This window comes from Molothrus aeneus, chromosome 13 (genome assembly GCF_037042795.1).
Source record: "Molothrus aeneus isolate 106 chromosome 13, BPBGC_Maene_1.0, whole genome shotgun sequence".
In the NCBI taxonomy this organism is placed as follows: domain Eukaryota; kingdom Metazoa; phylum Chordata; class Aves; order Passeriformes; family Icteridae; genus Molothrus; species Molothrus aeneus.
The window spans coordinates 2,415,629-2,436,141 of NC_089658.1; the positions used below are offsets into that span (position 1 = coordinate 2,415,629).

Consider the following 20,513-nt stretch of genomic DNA (forward strand, 5'->3'; position numbering starts at 1 on the left):
AAACCCAACTCAGCATTGAGATCCACCAAGTGCATCACAAGTTGCAATACTTTGCATTTAAGTGCTCTCAGCTAAAGGGCTAACTGAAAAACTGAGCAGCAAAACAGAACTCTGCAATCAGTGAAGCTTCACATGCTCAACAGTTGTGCTGACTCATCAGACACAGGCAAAAAATCAGCTCAGGGCTCTGCAGGAAACAATCTGAAATAAAAACGTCAATTTGATGACTTTACCAAAAAAAGTAGAGAGCTTGGTTTTAAAATGTCCCAAGCTGTGACAAAATGTTGCACAACAGAAAGGAAGGAAAGCACAGAGTGACACACAGACAGCAGGTGAAAAAAATTAGAAAAACTGCTGAAATGTAAGTGTTGTAGCAGCCCTCCAAAAGCCCAGGGATGGCAGGAGACAGACACAGGACAAGGGGGTGATATAAAAACCATAACCCCATCCATGTGCTGCAGATGCTGTCACACACATGGAATAATCACAAGGACAGGAATGTGTACGTGAAGCGGAAGCAAAAGAGGAATCAGAACAATCTGGTATTTAGAATGTCACTGTATAAATTAAAAATTGAGGCAGGGGGGGTAAATCCCTCCTTTAAAAAAATATCTAAAGCTCCCTTTCCAGGCACTTATCCCAGCCAGCAGAGCAGCTTCCCTCTGATCTGAGAAAGACAATCTTGACCTGCCAGGACATTGCAGCAAAAGTCACTGTTTTATATGATTTTGTTGCTCTTCCCTTGCACCTTAATAGGTCCTCACTGCATTAACTTTGCATTTTTAATCTGTACTCTGAGGCTCTTCCTCACATAGAACTCTAGATCACTATCAAGAGGTTGACTCCTCTGCCAGCTCAGGATGCTGATCTCCAGTTCCAATCTATTCAGGAATGAAAAACCACTTTTCATGATATTCCAAGAGTCTCCTGCCAGACATTTGAAAGGAACATCCTCTAAAAATGTATACATCCCTTTCATATTCTCTGCAGCTTTTCTCTCCCCTACATGATACCTACAAATGAGGAATATCCCACAGCCAAGGCTGTGGGTGTTCCAAGACTAACATCTCCTTGGTAGACCCTACAGATCCACCTCAAACAGTAAAACAACTTCACAAGAGACCTGGGACTGTAATGTGAGCACATAGATGATATAATAAAAAGGTAGAAAAAGCCTACAAATGCTATTAAAACTGTAAATAATTTATAAAATATTACCAGAAATCCTACAAAACATTTGGAAATTTTAAAGCCCTTGAATTGGAAAAAAAAAATCCCTACTAAAAATAAGAGTAGAACTCATGAGGGTGCTCTCACATCAAACCACCAGTAACATCCTGCAGGCTCTCCTAGGTCCTGGTGGCACAATCCTAAACTTGGTGGAGCTGTTCAGTTTTTGCTCCAAATGAAAAAAAAAGTTAGTCTTTCAAAGATTTAGAGCTAAGTTGGTTGAACCAAAAACAAGGGAGAAGCATATATAGAGTCAGTTTTACCAGGAGAATGAAGGAGAGAAGGGCAGGAGTCTCTGCTGCACCACAGCCCTGAGCAAAGACTACCTCTACCTCTGCTCTCAGGAAAAATAAAAATTAAAATTTCCTTCCTTGCTGAAGAATTTCCTAACTGCCACACTAAACCCCTGCATATCAGCTGTACCCAAGGAAGCAGAAGTGAACAAACTGTTCTGCTGGCTGTGTCACTGACCTCAAAGGGCCTTTCCCAGCCCATCCCCGGCTGGGCAGGACCCTCTGCACAGGCACGTGCCTTGCTCAAAGCAGCAAGGAGAAACCCTTCTTACCCTCAGCATCAATTCATCACCAATTCCCTTGAGATTTGGGAGCTCACCACCTTCTGCACATGGAGAGATCCCGGGATCAGAAAAACAGCCCTTGCTCCAGGAAGATCCTGGTTGAGCTCCAGCCTGGAAGCGCGGGCTGCTCCTTTGATGCCCTGCCAGTGGGGCCTCCAGTGAGGAAGCCCAGGATGAGTCACAGCACCGGCAGAGAGAACTTGCCAATCTGGATTGAAGCATTCAGATGAAGCTTTGGGATTTTCTCCCTGCTCTGCCATCTCCCCTTGTGCAAGCAATCCCAGTAATTGCACGGCAATCCAGCAAAGGGGAAGCAAATATACCCGGCAGACATGGGGAGGGTCTGCCAACCCTTTAGGGGCTTTGCCCTAAAACTGAGGCAAGAGGGTGTTAAGGGACTGAGGGGATCATTTGGGGAGAGCACCATAAAAGCTTTTCTGGTTTTTCACTGACTTGCACAAATTCCAATTTAGTTTTTCACTGACTTGGCACTGGGGTTTATTGCTTTCCACACCTGCAGAGCTCTGAGCCCAGAGCTCGTACCCTGTCTGCACCATATCTTCAAATACTGTATCCTCTAATCTGAGTTAGCTTATGCATAAATTCAGGGGAAAAAACTTTTAAACCCACAAGACAGCTCCAAGAAAAAGTTAAGCCCTAGTGGCCTCTCCAACAAGGGATAAAACACGTACAAAACTGATCCATGTGACATATATACAAAGATGCAGGTAGTGTTTTTATGAAAATATAACATTATGAGCATTAAAGACTTAAAATTAATTCCTTTTTCCCACAAAATCCATTTTAATCAACAGTGGGGCAAGGTATTTCTTTGCTTCATTCAGTCACAACCTACTGCAAGCCAAAAGCATGTTAAAGAATAAAAGCAGTAGCAACATCTCCTCTGTCTTTTCAGCTCAATTTGGCAATTCTGGCAATAAAACTCTTAATTCAACATGTTCTTTACTTAAAATTGAAACTGCAGGACATCTGCTGTAGCTGCTGAGCTCGCTGTGTGCCAGAGCATTTCAAGTCTTACTCTGTGCCTCTTTAACGTTGGGGTTTGGGTTTTTTTTATCTCTCTAGCCCAACCTCTAATTTAAAGGAAACTGTGCTGGATGCTCTAATTGACCCCGTTCTCTTCCTTCCCCAGTTTGTCTCTATAATTAGCCCTTCCCAGCAAAGGGAATCAGCAACAAGACCTTTTCTGAGCCCCACCCTGCAGACCACAGCGACTGCCTCGTATTGTTTTTGCCTGAAAATCAACAGCTTCAGGCCAACAAAAGGTTTAAGAATTGGAAAAAAAAAAAAAAAAGCAAGAGCAAATGTGTATTGATAATTTTTCAGCACATTATGGTGAGCAAACCAGGTAATCCAAAATTTCACCTGCAACACTAATCCCTCAGCAGTACTTTGTAACATGAGCAAAATACTTGTTTTCCTCAAAATAACACACAGTTGCACAGCTGCCCACCCAAAATTCACACACCTGAGACTTCCCCTGTGGATCTCTGCACATGCACCAAACACAGAAGATTCCAATCTCTGCTAAGGCACCAGAAGGCTCCACACCTTTTTTCTTGAGGAATTAAAAGGCATGTTGAGAATGAGGAAAGGAAATGCATTAAAAAAATACTCTTATCAGCAAGCAAATGCCACCATAGAGATTTCACTTCCCTACTTGCCTCTACAATAGGTGATTCCTACCAGGTGACCGGAGCTGGGTGTATTTTTAGATATTAAGGGAAAAAGAAAGCAAACAAAAAACCCCTAAAGGCAAAACAACCCCCCAAAACCCAGTTCAGGACCAGATTTCAGAGCTGCTGAGCACCAGAAAGCGCAGGATGAAGCAGAAGAGCCCAGTGACACCAGTGAAACACACGGGATGATCTCAGGTCTAACATGGCCTAACCCAGCTCCTCAGTGCCACCACAGCAGCTTCTGTCTCAGTCTGCCCTGAAGGATGATGCTCCAGCTAGTCCAATCCAAAACTAAACCAGAGGAATTTTCTGGTTGGTTTTGAGCTTTGTTTTCCTCTGTGTTGCATCATCCCCCATCCCAAGGTTCCAATGGGCTGCTCCTGAAGAAGATGCCCACCAGGACAAGCATCTCAAGGTCTCCTGGTGTGTACCAGGGTCTCTAAGTCACCATTTTCTGCTCAATTCTCTCACTTGACTTTGCAGCTTTATAATCATTTTGCACCTACATTACATTAGAAACCAAACAGGTTGAATTTTTTTATGATTTTGGTGATTAACTTCCCAGACTGACATTCTCTTCAAATCCATCAACTTCATTAGCTAAGAATTATCCCAGCAGTCCAGAGTTCCAGCCTCTCAAGGCACTCCAACACACATACCTGTGTAACAATCTGGAATTTCAACATTTAGACATTTAGAAAATTAAACTGCAGCTGGCAGGAGTCTCACTAATAACGGCAGCACCTGAACCTGTAATGATCCTTCACCTAAGGAAAATTGTTCAAGTGTTTTGAATACCTGCCCCCTCGCAGCCCCTGAAGAGCATACCTGAAAAGAAAGTATGTAGATTAATGCTCCCAAAACAGAAAAGAAAGTTGACCTAGTCCTACAAGAGGAGAAAAAAAAAACCCAACACCTTTCTCAGTGTAGAGGACAGTCTGTGCTCAGGGAAAAAATCCTTCAAAATACACAGAAAAACTGCACCCACACCATTCTACATCCATGTCTCCAGGTTTTAGTTTCCAATTATTTTTCTGATATATTTTCTCAAGGATTCCACTTTTATTAAAAATAGACTCAGCACAAGACAGAAGATCACAATGTCCCCACCACACAGTCTGAACTGTGAATATCAGACTGAGTTACTTTCAGACTGAGTTTTCAAATGAGTTTTTTCTGCAATTGAAAAAGTTTCACGCAGGGCCACTCCTTAGACTGCAACAACTGCATTAAACATCTCATTTCGTTTTTGCTCCTCAGGTTTCACATCTTCCCCTACAAAACAAAAATGAAAGCAGTCTTCAAGCAGCTGAGCTGAAGAAAAAAAAAAAAAAAAACAGGAGGAAACCCCTAATGTTGCTAAAACCAAGCCAGCAAACCCTGGGTGAGATTCACACCTTCCCTCTGTGGGAACAGGAAAACACTCAAGCAGGGATTTTTTTTTCCCTTGTTTCAGCAAAGACTTTTAGGTAGGAGAATGAATCCTCACTCCCTCAGAAATGGACCTTTGTGCTCATTTTTTCTCCTTACCCCATTTGCCGGAAGTGCTCTTTGGTTTTTTAAATATATTTTTCTCCTCATATTTATTGTATTTTCACCCCAGGTGAACAGCAATGGCTCTAGAGGGGTATTTCAATCACAAAAATGAAGAAACACAGAATAGGACAGCTGAACTCAGAAACAAAACACTGGAAAGCAGCAGCTCCCACCTGGAATTACAAAGAGAATGGAGCCAGGAACAATGCACAAGTCCACGTCTTTTCCACAAAACTCGTGGGACAAGGAACAGGCAACAGCTGCCAAGTCATCTTTCTTGGCAAGTTATTTCTTAAAGATAGAAGAAGAAATACTGCAGCTAATGTTTATCAATGCTAATAAACTCCTTAATTAAATCCCTGTGGATTGCAGTGAGATCAGAGATGCATTTGGATCAGGGAACTACATTTTGGAACGAGTGCTCTGACAAGTCATGGTGCACTTGGCAACCCCTGGAGTCAAATGAGGTTAAACAGTGAGCAGCAAAGGATTTGTGGATTCAGACAGACTCCCTCCATCGCTTTTGGTAAAGTTCATTCTCTTCATAGCTGAGGAGAACTCAAGATTCCTCATGATCTGCTGCAGGCACCTCAGAGCTGACCTCTGCTCTGCATTGTCCTGCTATCTCCTTGCCTAGCTGGCGGGCACGGTGAGTGCCTCTGGATAAGATTATCCCCGGCTCTCCTGACAGGGAAGGCCAGCGCCTGCCTGTGCAGGGTGTTTGTGCTGGGGCTGCCCAGGAAGGAGGGAGCCCACAGTGCCCTCCTTGCTCAGCCACACGTTTCACCACACTCCACAAACGCGGGGCCCCAGTCCCAAGGGAGGCGCCTGGACCCGCCGCATCCCTTGGCAGCAGGGCTGGATCTTTATTTTCGGATGAAAAGAAGCAAAAGAAACAGTGGCTCTGCTTTTAAACATCTCTACAAATGCCTTTGTTGAGCTGGAGTGGATCAGCCATCCTTGCCACCACCAGCAGCAACAAATTCCACATAATGATGCCTCATTTATGAGGCAATTGGTGAATTACGGAGCAGAGACCGGCTCTTCTGCACTCAAAGAAACTTCCAGAAGGGTTATTTACCCACATAATCTCTCTCTTCCAAAATATTCATTTATTTTGAAAAATCATTACAAATTGCTCAGCATTGTTTTAATCAAGTGCAACATTTCTAACGATCCACTGCGGTCCTTTTTTTTTTTTTTTTTGCCTAATGGGACCACATTCCTCAACAATTAAATCATTTACTAATTCCTCCCCAGGGAGGCTGTCCTGTGCACCCAACAAGCACAAACCAACCTAACAGTTTATAGACAAGTGCCATAAAAGTTTAAATGGCAACATTTAGGAGAATTTTTATTTTGGTCTATGTATTTACGTGAAGTATGAAAAGACAGTAGAGTTACGGAAGTCTACTAAAGTAAATATTTTCAGTTAACTTGTTTTAAGTTCATCCCTCAAAACCAACCATGTAGATGCTGAATACAATAAAAGAATTCTTGGCGGTCTCTCAAAAGCGTTCATAGTCTGAGCTGGTTTTAAAGCTCAGGTTTTCCAAAGATGGAACTATCTGGATTAAACACTCCTCTTCCATCAATACTCAGCCATGATACAGCATACCCAGGATTCTCTACTTTTTAAAGGTTATGCTTTGCAAGAAATAGAAGACAGTTCAAAGAATTTTGATTAAAAAACAGCACAGAAGTTTTCAGGTTGTCTGTACATGATGGATAAAAGCCAAGATCTAGAACAGGCATCCCAAGAGTAACTCTAGGATTCAAGGTGATCTGGGTGATGCCAGAAGTGATTCAAGGTGAAGAGACCAGCAAATAAGACTCAAAAATTATACTGAAACCCACATTTTTTGGCTATTTATTTTAAGCTACATTTTTCCTTTGCTACTTCATGCAGCATCCAAGCAGGACAGTCCTCTGCTCTGCTCCCCACTGCTCCTAAGAGGGATTTGCAATAATTCCTGTGAGTCACAGGGATGGACACCAAGATGATTTTTCCAAGAGAAGCTGAGCAGACAGTTGGAACCACCAAAACTAGCAGGGTTGAAAGGGTCCAGTCCAGCCCTCCCCTCAAAGGGGACCCCCTATACATAGAGCCAGCCTATCCCTAGGGGCTGTAACACCAACAGGGATTTCATAAACTTCCTCCATGACCTGGCAGAGATCTTTAAAAGCACACCACAACCCAACAGAGAGATGACAGGAGACCACAGCAGAGTAATGTCTGCATCTTGTTTTAAATCAGGCATGTAGCTGCAAAAAAAGCAACATATCTCTGTAGGTGAGTGAAATGAGAGCTTGGATGAGACACAGCTGGCTGAGCTCCCCACGTATGATCTCACATCAAGAGACAAAGGACCCAACTAAGGAATATCAATATTCCTTGGGAGGATATAGAGGCTCATCTCAAAGGGTCCGAGCAAACTTCAGCTTGTACCTGGGTGCTTAATGCAGAGACAGCACAGGTATCTCTACCCAAACCTGGACACAATGTGTATCTGCCCAAGATAACTGGCTGCCTTATCAGCTCCTGTAGCTCCTATCTTCTTTGTTTTCCATGATGGCATCAACATGACCCCGCCTCACTGCCATCCTACCCCAGCATCCTCAGTGCACCACGGCCTTTCCACTCCTGAGCCCCATCTCCCTTGGCAAAACATTTGCCTGGCTGAAGAGACACTCTGTCTCTTCATGAGGCTCTTAGCAAAACTCTAAAAAAGGGCTGACCAAAAACACCAACAGAGCCCAAAACTATGACCCATGGCTTTGTCTAACCATGGTTTGGCATGGTGTGAGCAGCCAAAGGCATACGAGAACCCTACAAGAAGAGACATCTCATCCCTCTGCAAAGGGATGCCCATCCATGCCTAATGAGAAACTGCAACACAAGACTTGAACAGCAGAAAGTAATCAGAAGAACAACAATAACCCTTTAAGCACAGGTATTCATTTATTTATTTTATTTTGCCTAGAAAATCTCTGAGGAGTTTCCACCGAAACACTGTGGAGCCACTTGCCAGCTTCATGCTGATTGGACGGGGACTATCCCCGTTCTTCTCCCAAAACTAACTTCAGCCAGGCCAGATCCTCCCACAACTGGAGCCTGTGACTATTCCAGCTTAATGAACTCATGGAAGGGCAGTGGGAAGCAGCAGTTTCATAGGCTCCAAGTGGAATATGACGCTCTGCAAGCAGTGGGTCACGGATGATCTCATTCCACTTGGACACTTCCCACCTAATACAGCTCAAACTACCTCATTTCCCTTCTCCTCCTGCAGCCCACAAGCCACAGGTGGAACACAACTGACATGAGACACCTAAAGCCATGAAAAACCCAATCTGACTTTGAAGATGATCCTGCTGGGAGCAGGATTTTGGACCAAGTGACCTCTTGAGCTCCTTTCTGACCCAGGTGAGCCTACGTTCCTCCATCAGAGGTAGCATTAAGATCTTGGGAGGGTTGTTAGGAATAAAAAGCCATTGCAGCAAAGATGTGGAACTCTCACCTCACCTGTAAGATTTTTCCACAGATACCTGTGAAAAAGGTATCCATAGATTCCTCCCCACATACAGAAAAACGCTACCACAAGATCTAACAAAACTACAACTCTTCACAGTATTTTAAAAACAGACACAAAAATTAGTTCAACTCTAAAAATCCATGTTCAATAGCCTTCCCTCCTGAATTTTATATTTTCTGAGGTCAAGTGGTTTGAGTTCCACTTTTAAAAGTTTAATTCCAAGACACATAGATTAAGACATCGACACAATCACAGGAGTGAGACATACATGCCACCATGGTGTTTGACCTATCAAACACAGCACAAGATTTAATATTAAAGAGTCACCAAAAAAACAAAGACTATTCCATTTCCCTTTTTTCCTGTTTTTATCCATTATCTGGCAAGAGTTTCACATGTTTTGTTTCTATAGTCTCAACTCCGAACACCTGTGCCTTCACACATATACCCAAAACCTATGGAAAAATTTGGCCTGTGTAAAAGAAAAATAAAATTCCACAGAAACAATCTCAATCCCAATGATCCATAGATATCCCATCAGCAGCACTTTGTCCTTAAAATTTTCTAAGAAATCCAAGCTTTGTGATAATACCAGATATCTAACCTGAAAAGACAGCAGAGTATTTTTGCAGCGGGAAGCCCAAAGAATTACCAAGCTTCTCCCCAGAGCAGGGAAGCACCCACACACATCCCAAATCTCCAATGCTACTGCTTTTGTCTGAAGGAATGCTAGAGAAAGTCTCCAATTTGCAAACTTGAACCGTGATCCTTTAAATATTTATGCTCATGTTTACTTTGTCGAGAGGGGAGAAATCCCGTTCGCTCGAGAGGAAGTGAAGCAAACGTCGGCACGCAGGACAAAGCCTGAGAAATTCAGATGCTCTTTTAAACCTCAACACAAAAAAACCACCATGTTCCAAAGCTGAAACCTGCACCCAGCCCATCTCAGGGAGCCAGAGTCCAGGCCCAAGCTGGGAGTTTCATCAACAACACAACAAAGGTGCCTTCAACCCCGGTGTTTCGCGTGCAAGCGGGAACACAAATTCCCTTTTATTTACAAACTGAGGGGACACAGGAATTTCTGAAATCAAGTTTGACCGGCTAAGATGCTTCCAGTGGTTCAACGACCTTGTTTGCTCTCTCATAAATGTATTTTTAAAGGAATTGAGTTCAAAAGTTGCACAGTTTAGAGCAAGAACTAGAATTAGGCAGAAAATGGCCACGCTACACTCACCAAAACCAATCACCCCAAATGACTTCAGAAACTCTCTGGTCACACTCGAATGACAGAACCCCAGACTGGCTTGGGCTGGAAGGGACCTTAAAAACCAGTCTTGTTCCACCCTCTGCCATGGGCAGGGACACCTGCCACTATCCCAGGGCGCTCCAAGCCCTGTCCAACGTGGCCTGGAACACTCCCAGGGATGGGGCAGCCACAGCTGCTCTGGGCAGCCTGTGCCAGGGCCTCCTCACCCTCTCAGCCAACCACTTCTTCCCAATATCCCATCTAACCCCACTCTCTGGCAGTGGGAAGCCATCCCTCCTGGTCCTGGAACTACAGTTCCTGATGAAGAGGACCTCTCCAGCTTCCCTGTACACCCCTTTCAGACACTGGAAGTTTGCTCCTTGTTTCCCCAGACTTGAGGCATTGAAGCTTCAGGACTACAGGACACGTGTGGTCTCAAGGCTGTCATGGTGAGCCTTGGCCTTCCTTGCCAGTTTGGTGGTGCCAAGCTGCAAAAACCAGTGGAGGGACCAGCACTGTGCCTGTGCTCCCAGTACTCCCCCTGTTGACTTGCAGGCATGGGAAGGAACAATCTGTTCTTCCATCCAGAGCAGAATACTGCTCTCCCAGAAACCAAACAGGGGATGAGGATTTCAAGTCCAGCCATGCTTTGACACGAGTTAAATTAAATTAAGCTAAATTAAAGCTGCATAGGTGACTTGAGTTTCACATTTCCCAAGTGCCTGAACTCAGGTGCTTGACATTCTCAGGGGTTTTCCTGCAAACCTGATCAATGCTCACAAAACGCACTACAAACATCCCAGATACAAATAATTTAGGCATAAAGTGTTCAGATTTTCCTAGCAAAGGATTCCAAAGGTTTGATTGTCTGAGTGGTTTAGTACTGGTGTTTGTGAAAGATGCTGTAACAGCAGCAGTCGTATCAGGCATTTGATACCTTGAATCTGAAAATGCAGCTTCCCCACCCAGAATAAGGAGGAAAAAAAAGCTTAAAACGGGGAGTTTATAAATCATAACAGGAACTGTGGATGCAGAGAACAAATAACTTCACAAAACAGATCTACATTTGAAATACATGATGAATTCCAATAGAGCTTTTTCCATGTGCTGCTGATGGACACCAGGCCTTTCAACACAGAGGAAAAATCTCTAAAGCCACCCTGATTTATGCATTGATCACAATAAATACATAAATAAATAAAAAATTAAATAAAAAATTGAACTTGCATCATCATTGATAGCCCAGGAAACAAAAGCTTATTAGTTGTGTGCTAGGGCTGCTGAATTATCTTCCTTGCCATCAGCAGCCTGACCAACAGCTTCCAAAATGGTCTTGGGGATCAAAAATTACAGCCAGAAGGGAAGGCAAAGGCTGGGAGAGCCTTAATGAGGGAAAGAGGCATGGAAACCCCTCTTATTTTAATTAAATAAAACGTAAAAATGAGAAAAGCCATTGAAATGGGTGAGTTTACTCAAGGACATAGGGGAAATTGTGTGACTGTATGGCAAGAGGCTGAAAAGATGATGCTGTTCAGGGATAACACAGGCTCTGACCTAGCCAGAGTTTATGGATAAGGTCAGATTTGTAAGGTCGTGCTTAAGGATTCACAGCCCATCACCGCAGCATCCAGGCACCTCTCCATGGGAACACACCGCTCCCCTGTCATTTCCTAGCAGTCCCATGGGAAAAGAGTCAGGAAAGCACCTGAGCCGGCCAGAAACCCAATTCTCCGCCTAGCAATCTATTTACAGAGCGATTTATTACAGCTCTTGGTTATCGACTGAGCGAGACACCGCGCCGGTTTTCCTCCCGTAGCAGCAAATCTCCTTCCTCTGCCGCTACGTGATTATTTTTTTGATCCGCCGATGGGCAGGGACCGCGCTGCAGCGCGGGATGGGAAAGCCATGATTTCTGCTGAGCTCACGCTCCCCACTTTATCACCCTCGGCTTGCTTTGGGGATGGGAAACCGTAAATGGAGGAGGAGGAAGCCGATCGAGAAGCAGAAGGGCGGCCAAAAACCCGGCTCCGAACTCACGGCAGGTCCTAGCGCAGGTCACGTCGGAGGGGGTTATTTTTTTGGAAAGCAAAGGCCGTTTTGGCTACGTTTACGAAAATTCCAGAAAGAAATATCGACTCTCTTAACCTGCGGAGGAGCAGTGCTCCCACAGGGGTCCGGCGTGCCAGGGTGGGAGCTGCCGTGAAGTCCGACACTGTGCTAAGCACACCCAGGTACAGCTCATTCCGGCGGGTGGGAATGGCTGATGGGTGCTCGGGAATGGCTGATGGGTGCTCGGGAACGGCTCTGCGGGGCGGACCGGGCTGCCGGAGCCGCGGGGCGTCCGCAACCTGCTCCCGTGGCGATGTCCACAGCCGTGGCCTCAGGGCTATGCCACACTTAGGGCGACAGCCCATGGCCCCTCTGCTGACACTGGGGACGCCTCTGAGGTGAATCTCCTCCCTCCCAGGCTGATTTTTCCATGTTCTAAGTGTCCAACGCACCGCGATGGGGGTGAGCGGCACCGGGCGGTGAAACGCCCTGCACGGGGCGGAGGGAGGGGGGGAACACGGGGCTGCCCCGCACCGCGCACCCACCGGGGGCGGCTCGGGCGGGGAGGATCCCACACCACCGGGAGGACTCCGCGACACCGGGCAGACCCCACGACGCCGGGGAGACTCGCCCTCCTCCGCCGAACAAAGGCTCCCGCCGGCCCCGCGATGCTCCGGCGGGGTTCGCCTCACGACCCCCGCCCCGCCGCTCCCACCTCACGCGCGCACCGGAGGCCCCCGCCCCGCTCCGCTCCCCGCTGCCGCCACCGCTTACCTGGGTGTCGGGGCGCGGCGCATCCCTCGCCCGCAGCCGCAGCCTCCGCTGAGGGGGGTCCCGAGGGTCGTTGGCTGAAGGAGGTCGGTTCTGAACAGATGTCCCGGGGGTCTGCGCTGAGGACGGTCGGTGCTGAGGAGCGCCCCAAGGGTGGGTGCTGAGGAAGGAGGGTCCCGGGGGTTGGTGCTGAAGGAGGTCCGGGAGTCCCGAGGAGGGGCGTTGAGATGGGTGCCGGGAAGGAGGGGTGCGGACGGACAGACAGGCGCTCCCTCCTCCGCCGCCGCCCGGGCGCTGCCCGACTGCCCGCGCGCGCGCGCCGCTCTCACGCGCCCGCCCGGCGGAGGCAGGCAGGGAGGGAGGCGCGCGCACGCCCCGCCCCGCTGTGGGGACGCCCACGGGCCCGCCCCGTGGACACGCCCCCTGTCGTTACGACGCGGCCGCTTTACGGCAGTGCGCGGTAACCGAGCGGCGGTGGCGACGGGCGATGAGGCGGCGGGTGAGAGCCGGGGGGACACGGGACGGGATACGGTGGGATACGGTGCCAGTAAGGTCCCGGCAAGGACCTGGCGCTGGGCGCCATGCCCGGGGGTCGTGCCGGCCGCAACCGTCGGGGGTCGGTGCTGGCCAGCTTTGGGCCCGGAAGCTTCAAGCCCGTATTTTAAGGGGAAAAAAGGGTTAAATGGGTAAGGGACTGGAGGTGAGTTACGGTGCTGTGGGTGATCCCCAGGTGCTCCCACCCCAGCCAGACCCTGACCCTGCGCCTGGCCCGGGTGCACCCTCTCCTGGCCCGTAATTCCCGTTTATTCCCATAAAAGCGGCGATGGGCTGAGCGGGATCTTCCCGGGGCTGCCGGCTGCTCTGATCCCGGCCCCGGAGCGCCGGGTCACGCTCGGGGTCAGAACCGGGGTCAGCACATGGCTCCTCCTCCTCCGTGGGGCGTGGGACACCCCGGATCGCTTCCCCTGACCGAATTCCCACTCCTGACCGAATTCCTGTCTCCTCCAGGTCTTCCAGGCGAGTTCCATTCCCTGGCCGTGCTTCCCGCTGCTCCCTGGATCAGCCCCTGTCTGTGGGAGGTGAGAGGTGAGTGCATCGGCCGTGGGGTTCAGGATCGGAGCTGGGATCCCATCGGTACCTCCGGGACATTCCCGGTGCCCTCGCTCACCCTCAGGCGTTCTGCTCGCTGAGGGGTTTTTTCCTGTTAAACTCCAGGTTTTGGTCAACCCCATCCTGGAGAGCAAAAATCACTGCGTGTTGTTCCTGTGGCTCTTGGTTTCTTGCTGTGACACCAAGAGAGGTTCTGAGTTTGGTTGCAGAGTCTCTGGTTTGGGGAATTTGTCCCAAACAGAGAAGTTTGGGCATAGTGAGCACAGAGCTTGGAGTATTTTCCTCTGATTTCAGCACTCATGGCCTGTTGAACCTTCAGAAGTGGGATGTTCTTGTATCATACAAGAATTATAACCTACAGCAGAAAAATTATTTATATTTGACAAAAAAGGAGACAACTACGCTTCCGTTCTGGTTGAATTGTTTAATTTTCTGTGAGTTTTTCCTCTGGCTCTGTCAGAAAACACATAAGTCCAGAGATTCAGGTGTCATCCAGCCTGGCTCCTGCTGGTAAATAGAAATTAATGTTACTTGTCTGATCTTGCTCCATTAACAACTATCCAGACATGGTATCTAAACCTCATATTTCCAGGAAAAGTGAATAGAAAGTTAAACCATAAGGTCTTTTGATCTTAAAAGACAAAACCTTCTCTGTCCTTCCTCCTGCTCCCTGATAAAGTCTGGATTTTTTTGTGTTTCAGGTGACTATTTTCCTATTTTCCTCCATGTTCTTTAAATTAGGAACAGGACTCTAGTGACATGTCACCCCAAACTATTCACTCTGGAGGTTCTTGGCGCCTTTAATTAATTAAAATAGACTTTAGGATTCTGATTCAACCTCAGTTCATGCTCCTGTTGCTCTGTCACTGCCTTTTTATGCTCAGTTACTGAGGAGTTTCATTCCTTGGCTCTCAAGTGCCTTCAGCAATTACCTGCAGAGGGTTGTTGTCTTTAATGATGTGAAAATGACAGGTTTGGGGTGGTTTTTGGTCAAGTGCTGGAAAACAGATGCTCTGCATTGTGTCTGGACACGAAGGAGCTCCATCCATTTATGGATTGAACTCACACTGATGCCAGCAGCTAATTTGTTAAATTATTATAACTTCAGTGAAGGAAGCTTGACCTCTTGCCCTATTGATGCAGCACAGCACCATTTTCAAATCTGTAAATGAAATTGTGGTGTTTGTATGGAAATGCTCCTTTCTCTCTCCCCCGTTTCCTCATCTCAGCATTGGAAATGGGGCAGCTGAAATCCCTTGGAGGAGCTGAGGATTCCAGGGAGTTTGCACTAATTCCAACTACTAATATGCAAATAAAATGAACCAGCAAGACACTTGTTGGCAACCTCCAGCAAATGTTCTAGGCCTGTGCCAGTATTTATTCTTATTTTTATGGAAACTGAACAGAACGTGCCTGAGCCTTCAGGAAGAGAGTCCTGGCTGTGGCTGAGCAGGGCTGCTCCCAGTCCACATCGGCATTTCAGCACTCCTCAGAGGCTCAGATCCACGTCCTGGCTCCTCTGCAGATCCATCTTTAGCTCTTATGGGAGGTTCTCCCAAAGAAAGCCACCTCACCAGTGGCTTTTCACAGCCCTACCACTTTGTTTTGGTCCTCTCTGCTTACCTGACCTGGCTCTGAGGGAGCCTCCCAAAGGTTTTCCTTGGAGCTGCATGTGGTGAGTCATCTCACAGAACTCACAGGCAGTTTCACAAATACCAGATGGCAATAAAATTAAAAGTAGTAGCTCGTGGCAATTAAGCACTTGCACTCTCCTTCCTGACTGGAGGAACCTGCCAAATGTCATGACAGGAAAAAAAAAAAAAAAAAAGACAACTATGTTTCTGCAGAGTGGAAAATTAACAGAGCACGGGACACACGCTTCCCTCGCCCTTAATCCCATTTGGATGGAGTGGAAAGCTATTGGCTGGACTTCTGCATGTCCAGGAGAAGATGAAGCAGAAAGAACACAATGTAAAGTAAAATCTGGGGCATTTCATGGGCACATACAAGAAGGATTTCAGTAGTATTTCACCATGTTAAACCCCCCAAACAGGATGTTTGGAGGATGTCCAGATCTTTAAACCAGCCTATATTCGGGCAGGCTGAGGAGTTACTGGGATTCCGTTGGGATTTCTTGTTTTTATACTACAAGGGTTTGCACCACGAGCTTGGAAATAGTTGGAGCTCATTAAGGTCGGAAGCGTGTCCAAATACCATTGTGCTTGGCTCACACAAACAAGGGCTGCTCCCTTCCTCTGCTGACTCCTGCTCCCGGCATCTCCGGGATCCACCAGCCTCACACAGGCGCTCGCGGGCTGTTTCATGGCCCAAACACTCACCTCAGCCCTTCCTTCCGACCTCTGACACATGGACCATGGCTCATCCATTCTGCTCCTTGCCTGTCACGTGCCAGGGGATCTTGCCAACATTTTTGAGAGATAAATCCCTTAATTTATGCATCCCAGGCCAGGAAGGGTTATTCCTCGTGATTCGTGTCACAATAAGAAGTGTGAATCTACTTCTTCCTGACAGAACACTCCATTTGCTTCATTCTTCATCATGATGGAATATTGGTGACTAATTTCTAGTGAATCATATTAAAGTGATCTTACCATTCTGAGCTTTCACACAAGGCTTTCAGAAATCTGAAGATGTTTTCCTGCTGCCTTTGGGACAGAGGAGGGAAGGATGAGACCAAAACCAGTTCCATGTCATCCGTGTCCCAAGTTGTGGCATTTCCAGCCCTGTCATGGCCAGGAAAGGATCTAGAGGCTGAGGATGCATCACAGCACTGAGGAGCCTGGAAGGGCTGCAGGGTGTGAGAGCTAAAGGAAAACCAGGGTAGATATAGGGGCTCTAAATCAAATTTCCCCATGGAAAATCTCCTAAATCCTACTCTGGCTATGTAGAGTTGTCATAAAGATTCCCACGGTCAGGAACTGGTTTGTTTGTGATCTCGTCCTCCTTTGTTGCTCCTTACTCACAGCTGTGCCTCCTGTGCTGGCGGCCCAGCAGGTTCTCCTGGAACAGGTTGTGCCTCTGGCACAGAGCTGGGGCACTCTGTGCTTGGAGAAAGGGACCATATGTCTGTCAGACAGCCCAAAAAGGTTTTTATTTAGGGGAATACAGTGGTGCAAAGAACTCCAGTGCTTGTCACTGCACAGGTGAAACACTGAGACACAGAAACACCACCTGACTTCTGGATCACTCCTGGTTTCTGTGCAGGAACTGCTCTGAAACTCCTTTGTTGTGTGTCACAGACGTATTTTCTGAAAAATCCTTTCCTTAGGATTTTTCCTTCTGAGAAGCTGAGAGGCCTCAGGAACAAAATGTACCCAATGGTTATCTGCTGCTGTGGAATGCAACAGGTGCATCTGGGATTGGTCTCATTGGTCTCTTCTAATTAATGGCCAATCACAGTCAGCTGGCTCAGACTCTCTGTCCCAGACACAAACCTTTGTTATTCATTCCTTCTTTTTCTATTCTTAGCCAGCCTTCTGATGAAATCCTTTCTTCTATTCTTTTAGTATAGTTTTAATATAATATATATCATAAAATAATAAATCAAGCCTTCTGAACCATGGAGTCAGATCCTCATCTCTTCCCTCATCCTCAGACCCCTGTGAGCACTGTCACAGTTGTGAGGTTCAGATCCTCAGGATGGAAGGTTGATCTCATTGGAGCCACAGTAGGTTGCTGCTTAACCCAGCACTGTGTGTTCTCCATCTGCTCATGGTCCTGCACATATCCATCTGGGAATCCTGGGCTCACTCACTGCTGCTGAGCAGGAACCCAGCTGTTTGCTGGGCTGTATCCAGGTGTGGGCTGTATCCTGGCTGTGATCCAATTCCCACCCAGTGTTCCCTTGTCTGTTGCAGCTCTGGGAGCAGCCCAGGATGGATCCCGTGGTTCTCAGCTACGGGGACAGCCTGCTGAGGCAGTCGGACGTGGCGCTGCTGGAGCCCCCGAACTGGCTCAACGACCGCATCATCGGCTTCGCCTTCGAGTACTTCAGCACCCAGCAGTTCCAGGAGTTCAGCCACCGAGTTTGTTTCATCAGCCCCGAGGTGGCCCAGTTCATCAAGTGTGCCCTTAGTCAGGAAGAAATAGCCATATTCCTCCAGCCCCTGGACCTTCTCTGCAAGGAGCTGCTGTTCCTGCCTATCAATGACAACTCCAGCCAGGCCGCTGGGGGCACCCACTGGAGCTTGCTGGTTTATTTCAGGGACAAAAAGTGCTTTGCCCATTACGATTCCCACAGTAAATGCAACTCTGCCCACGCCAAGCAAGTGGCAGGGAAACTGGAGGCCTTTCTGGGAAAAAGAGGGGGCAAAGCCACCTTTGTGGAGGAGAAGGCGCCGGCACAGCAGAACAGCTACGACTGTGGGATGTACGTGATCTGCGACGCCGAGGCTCTGTGCCACGGCTACTTCCAGGGCAGGATGGAGCCTCTGCTGCAGCTCCTCACCCCCTCCTACATCACACAGAAGAGGTCAGAGTGGAAAGCTCTCATCACAAAACTGGCACAGAAGTGATGGGGATGCACCTCCAGCCCCCCAAAAACTGCCTTCCCAGTCCAAGAGGCAGCACCCCCAGTGCCTGAGGGAGATGCCCATGCACAGGATTGTCCCAAAGAAAAAGAATGTAACCCCTCTAGCATGGCTACACCCCCCAAACACCCCATTCCCTCCAGGAAAAGCCTTATTCTCCTCTTGAAATCACCGGCCTTTCAACTTCTATTGACAAGAGTCACTTTGCTTTCAAAGAAACCCTCTCCATGGTAAATTTTTACAGTAATTGCTGTGGCAAAACAGGTTGCTAAAGAGACTTTTCCACCTGTGCCCAGCAGGCAACACACCCTCATTAGGTGGCTTTAGTTGGCTCCGGGCATTGTCCTTCCAAGCCAGGTTTAGCAAATGCTCTTTAAACCCAAGCCCCTGAGTGCTTTATCGTGGACAGTTCTAATTTGTGCCTCCTGCTAATGGTATTGGAGAAAGGTAGGATTTAGAAGCCAGGATTTTGTACCCCTGAAAATCTGACATTGAGATGTCACTGCAAAAAGATGAGACTGCAAAGGAAATGCTACAATTAACTTAAGAACAGGGCAAAATCAAAGTCATTTTTCATCAGCCAGGTGCTCCTCAGCCACACAGCAATGGCTTTTTTTGGTCCCCCACCCCTGCTTGTTCTTATTGCAAATTAAAACCCGACTCTGAACTGCTGCAAGATTAATAAGAAGCTGAGAAAGCCAATCCTAGGAAAAGAAACTTAATTGAGATGAAAAGCAACACTCACTCTTTGAAGTTTGGTGTTTTTCATTAGGATTTTAGGTCGTCTCTGTGCGGGGAGGGTTTGACAGTGCTCCCCAACCCTTGTTAGCGGTCGCTGCTCATAACACAAAACCAGTTCTGTTACTTGAGAAGGAAAAAAAAAACACACTAGGGAGAACAAAAGGACAGAGTTTGAGGTATAAAAGCCAAAGATAACTGCGGGCTCCTTGAAGTCCTTAATGCACTTCAGAAAATTGAAACACTTCTCTTCCCGTGCTGGATGGTGGCTGGGATCCTGGAGTGGATCCTCTCCTTAAAGACAGGCTTAGCAGTGTGGAAAATAAAAATTAAACTAAGATGTCATGGCAGGATAAGGAATAATCTCTCACCTGGTGAGAAGCAAAGAGCATGTTGCTTAGGTGGTGTCTAGCAGAGCAACCACACCCCTACCTGAGAAGGGAAATCCAGGTTAAGTACAACCCTTGAGGAAGGATTGGTTTTAACCTGGAGCTCTTCACCACCAGTGTGTGCAGCAGCACAGCACAGAGGGGATGGAGGGCTTCACCTTCCCCTGCTCCAAGTGAATGTCAAGAAATCAGCCCAGGCTGCTCCAAAACACCCTCATGAGAGCACTGGGGCCTGACAAGGGTTGGGGCCGTTCCCCTCCCTCCTAACACTGCCTGGACAGGAGAGCAGCCTCCAGCACCAGCCCTCCCTGGAAACCCACTCAGCTGGAGCCAGAGCAGGATCCAGCTGCTTGCTGAAGGGGATTCCCTTTGGACTCTGGGGGGCTTTGCCAGAGCAACATCACTGCCACTCCCAAATCCCAAATAAAACTCAGACCAAACTGTGTTTCCTGGTGTAATCCAGTCCTTGGTGTCCCTGCTCATGCTGTGGTGCAGAGTGTAGCAGCATGGTGGCTCTGACTCATCCGTCTGACAGAGCTGCCTTGGCTGATTTAATCTCCCAATCCTATTTTTAGATTGGCTTGGGCTGGGGAGGGAGGAAGACAGGAGATGGGAGGGTGGGTGTGACATGGGCAACAGCAGGGGGATGTGAGGGCAGGGGCTGTGCTCACCCAGCACCACCCTGTGTCCTCAGTGCTGTTTCCAGGCCAGCAAGGTGAGTGTCCAGGGATGATCCCTGCACCCAAAGCTTTTACGTGGCATTTCTTTACACAAAGAAAAGCAAATAGGCTCAAGCAGGATGCCATTGGGACAGCCAACGTGCACCAAACCAGGCAGGCAGACACCAGATGGGAAACAAAACCAGAGCCTTGCAACCACATCCTGGCAGCAGAGCCCTCCCAAAGCACACTGTGGGTTCATCCCAGTGCTCCTCCAAACCTCCTCCATGTCACTGCACCCATGGCTCGTCCCACCAATGGCTTTAACCAAGGGGTCTTGAGAGGAGACCACATTCCTGGCTCAGGCTCAGCACAGGGACCCCAAACACCTGCTGTTGGAGGACCCAACAAACACCAGGCTGGGC

The 20,513-nt window shown here is 47.8% G+C and overlaps 2 protein-coding genes across 3 annotated transcripts in view; one reads left to right on the plus strand and one right to left on the minus strand.

Annotated features, from left to right (window-relative positions):
* MYO9A (myosin IXA) overlaps positions 1–12,929 on the minus strand; it is a 175,142-nt gene extending 162,213 nt beyond the window's left edge. Inside the window, exon 1 of the mRNA XM_066559101.1 lies at positions 12,646–12,929. The gene's annotated coding sequence lies outside the window, so the exon portion shown is untranslated. The remainder of the gene's footprint in view (positions 1–12,645) is intronic.
* SENP8 (SUMO peptidase family member, NEDD8 specific) lies at positions 11,689–19,874 on the plus strand. 2 transcript variants are annotated; one of them, XM_066559105.1, is made up of 3 exons: positions 11,689–12,053; positions 13,651–13,728; positions 17,631–19,874. In XM_066559105.1, exon 3 carries the CDS (start codon positions 17,649–17,651, stop codon positions 18,285–18,287), a length of 639 nt encoding a protein of 212 aa, XP_066415202.1. In that variant the 5' UTR covers positions 11,689–12,053; positions 13,651–13,728; positions 17,631–17,648; the 3' UTR covers positions 18,288–19,874. The 2 variants fall into 2 exon arrangements, with proteins under 2 accessions (XP_066415202.1, XP_066415201.1); XM_066559104.1 differs by lacking the exon at positions 11,689–12,053 and adding an exon at positions 13,101–13,141.
* Positions 19,875–20,513: the final 639 nt, after the last annotated feature.

Coding starts and splice junctions, on each gene's coding strand:
- SENP8 (XM_066559105.1), top strand. CDS start 17,649: ATGGATCCCGTGGTTCTCAGCTACGGGGACAGCCTGCTGAGGCAGTCG.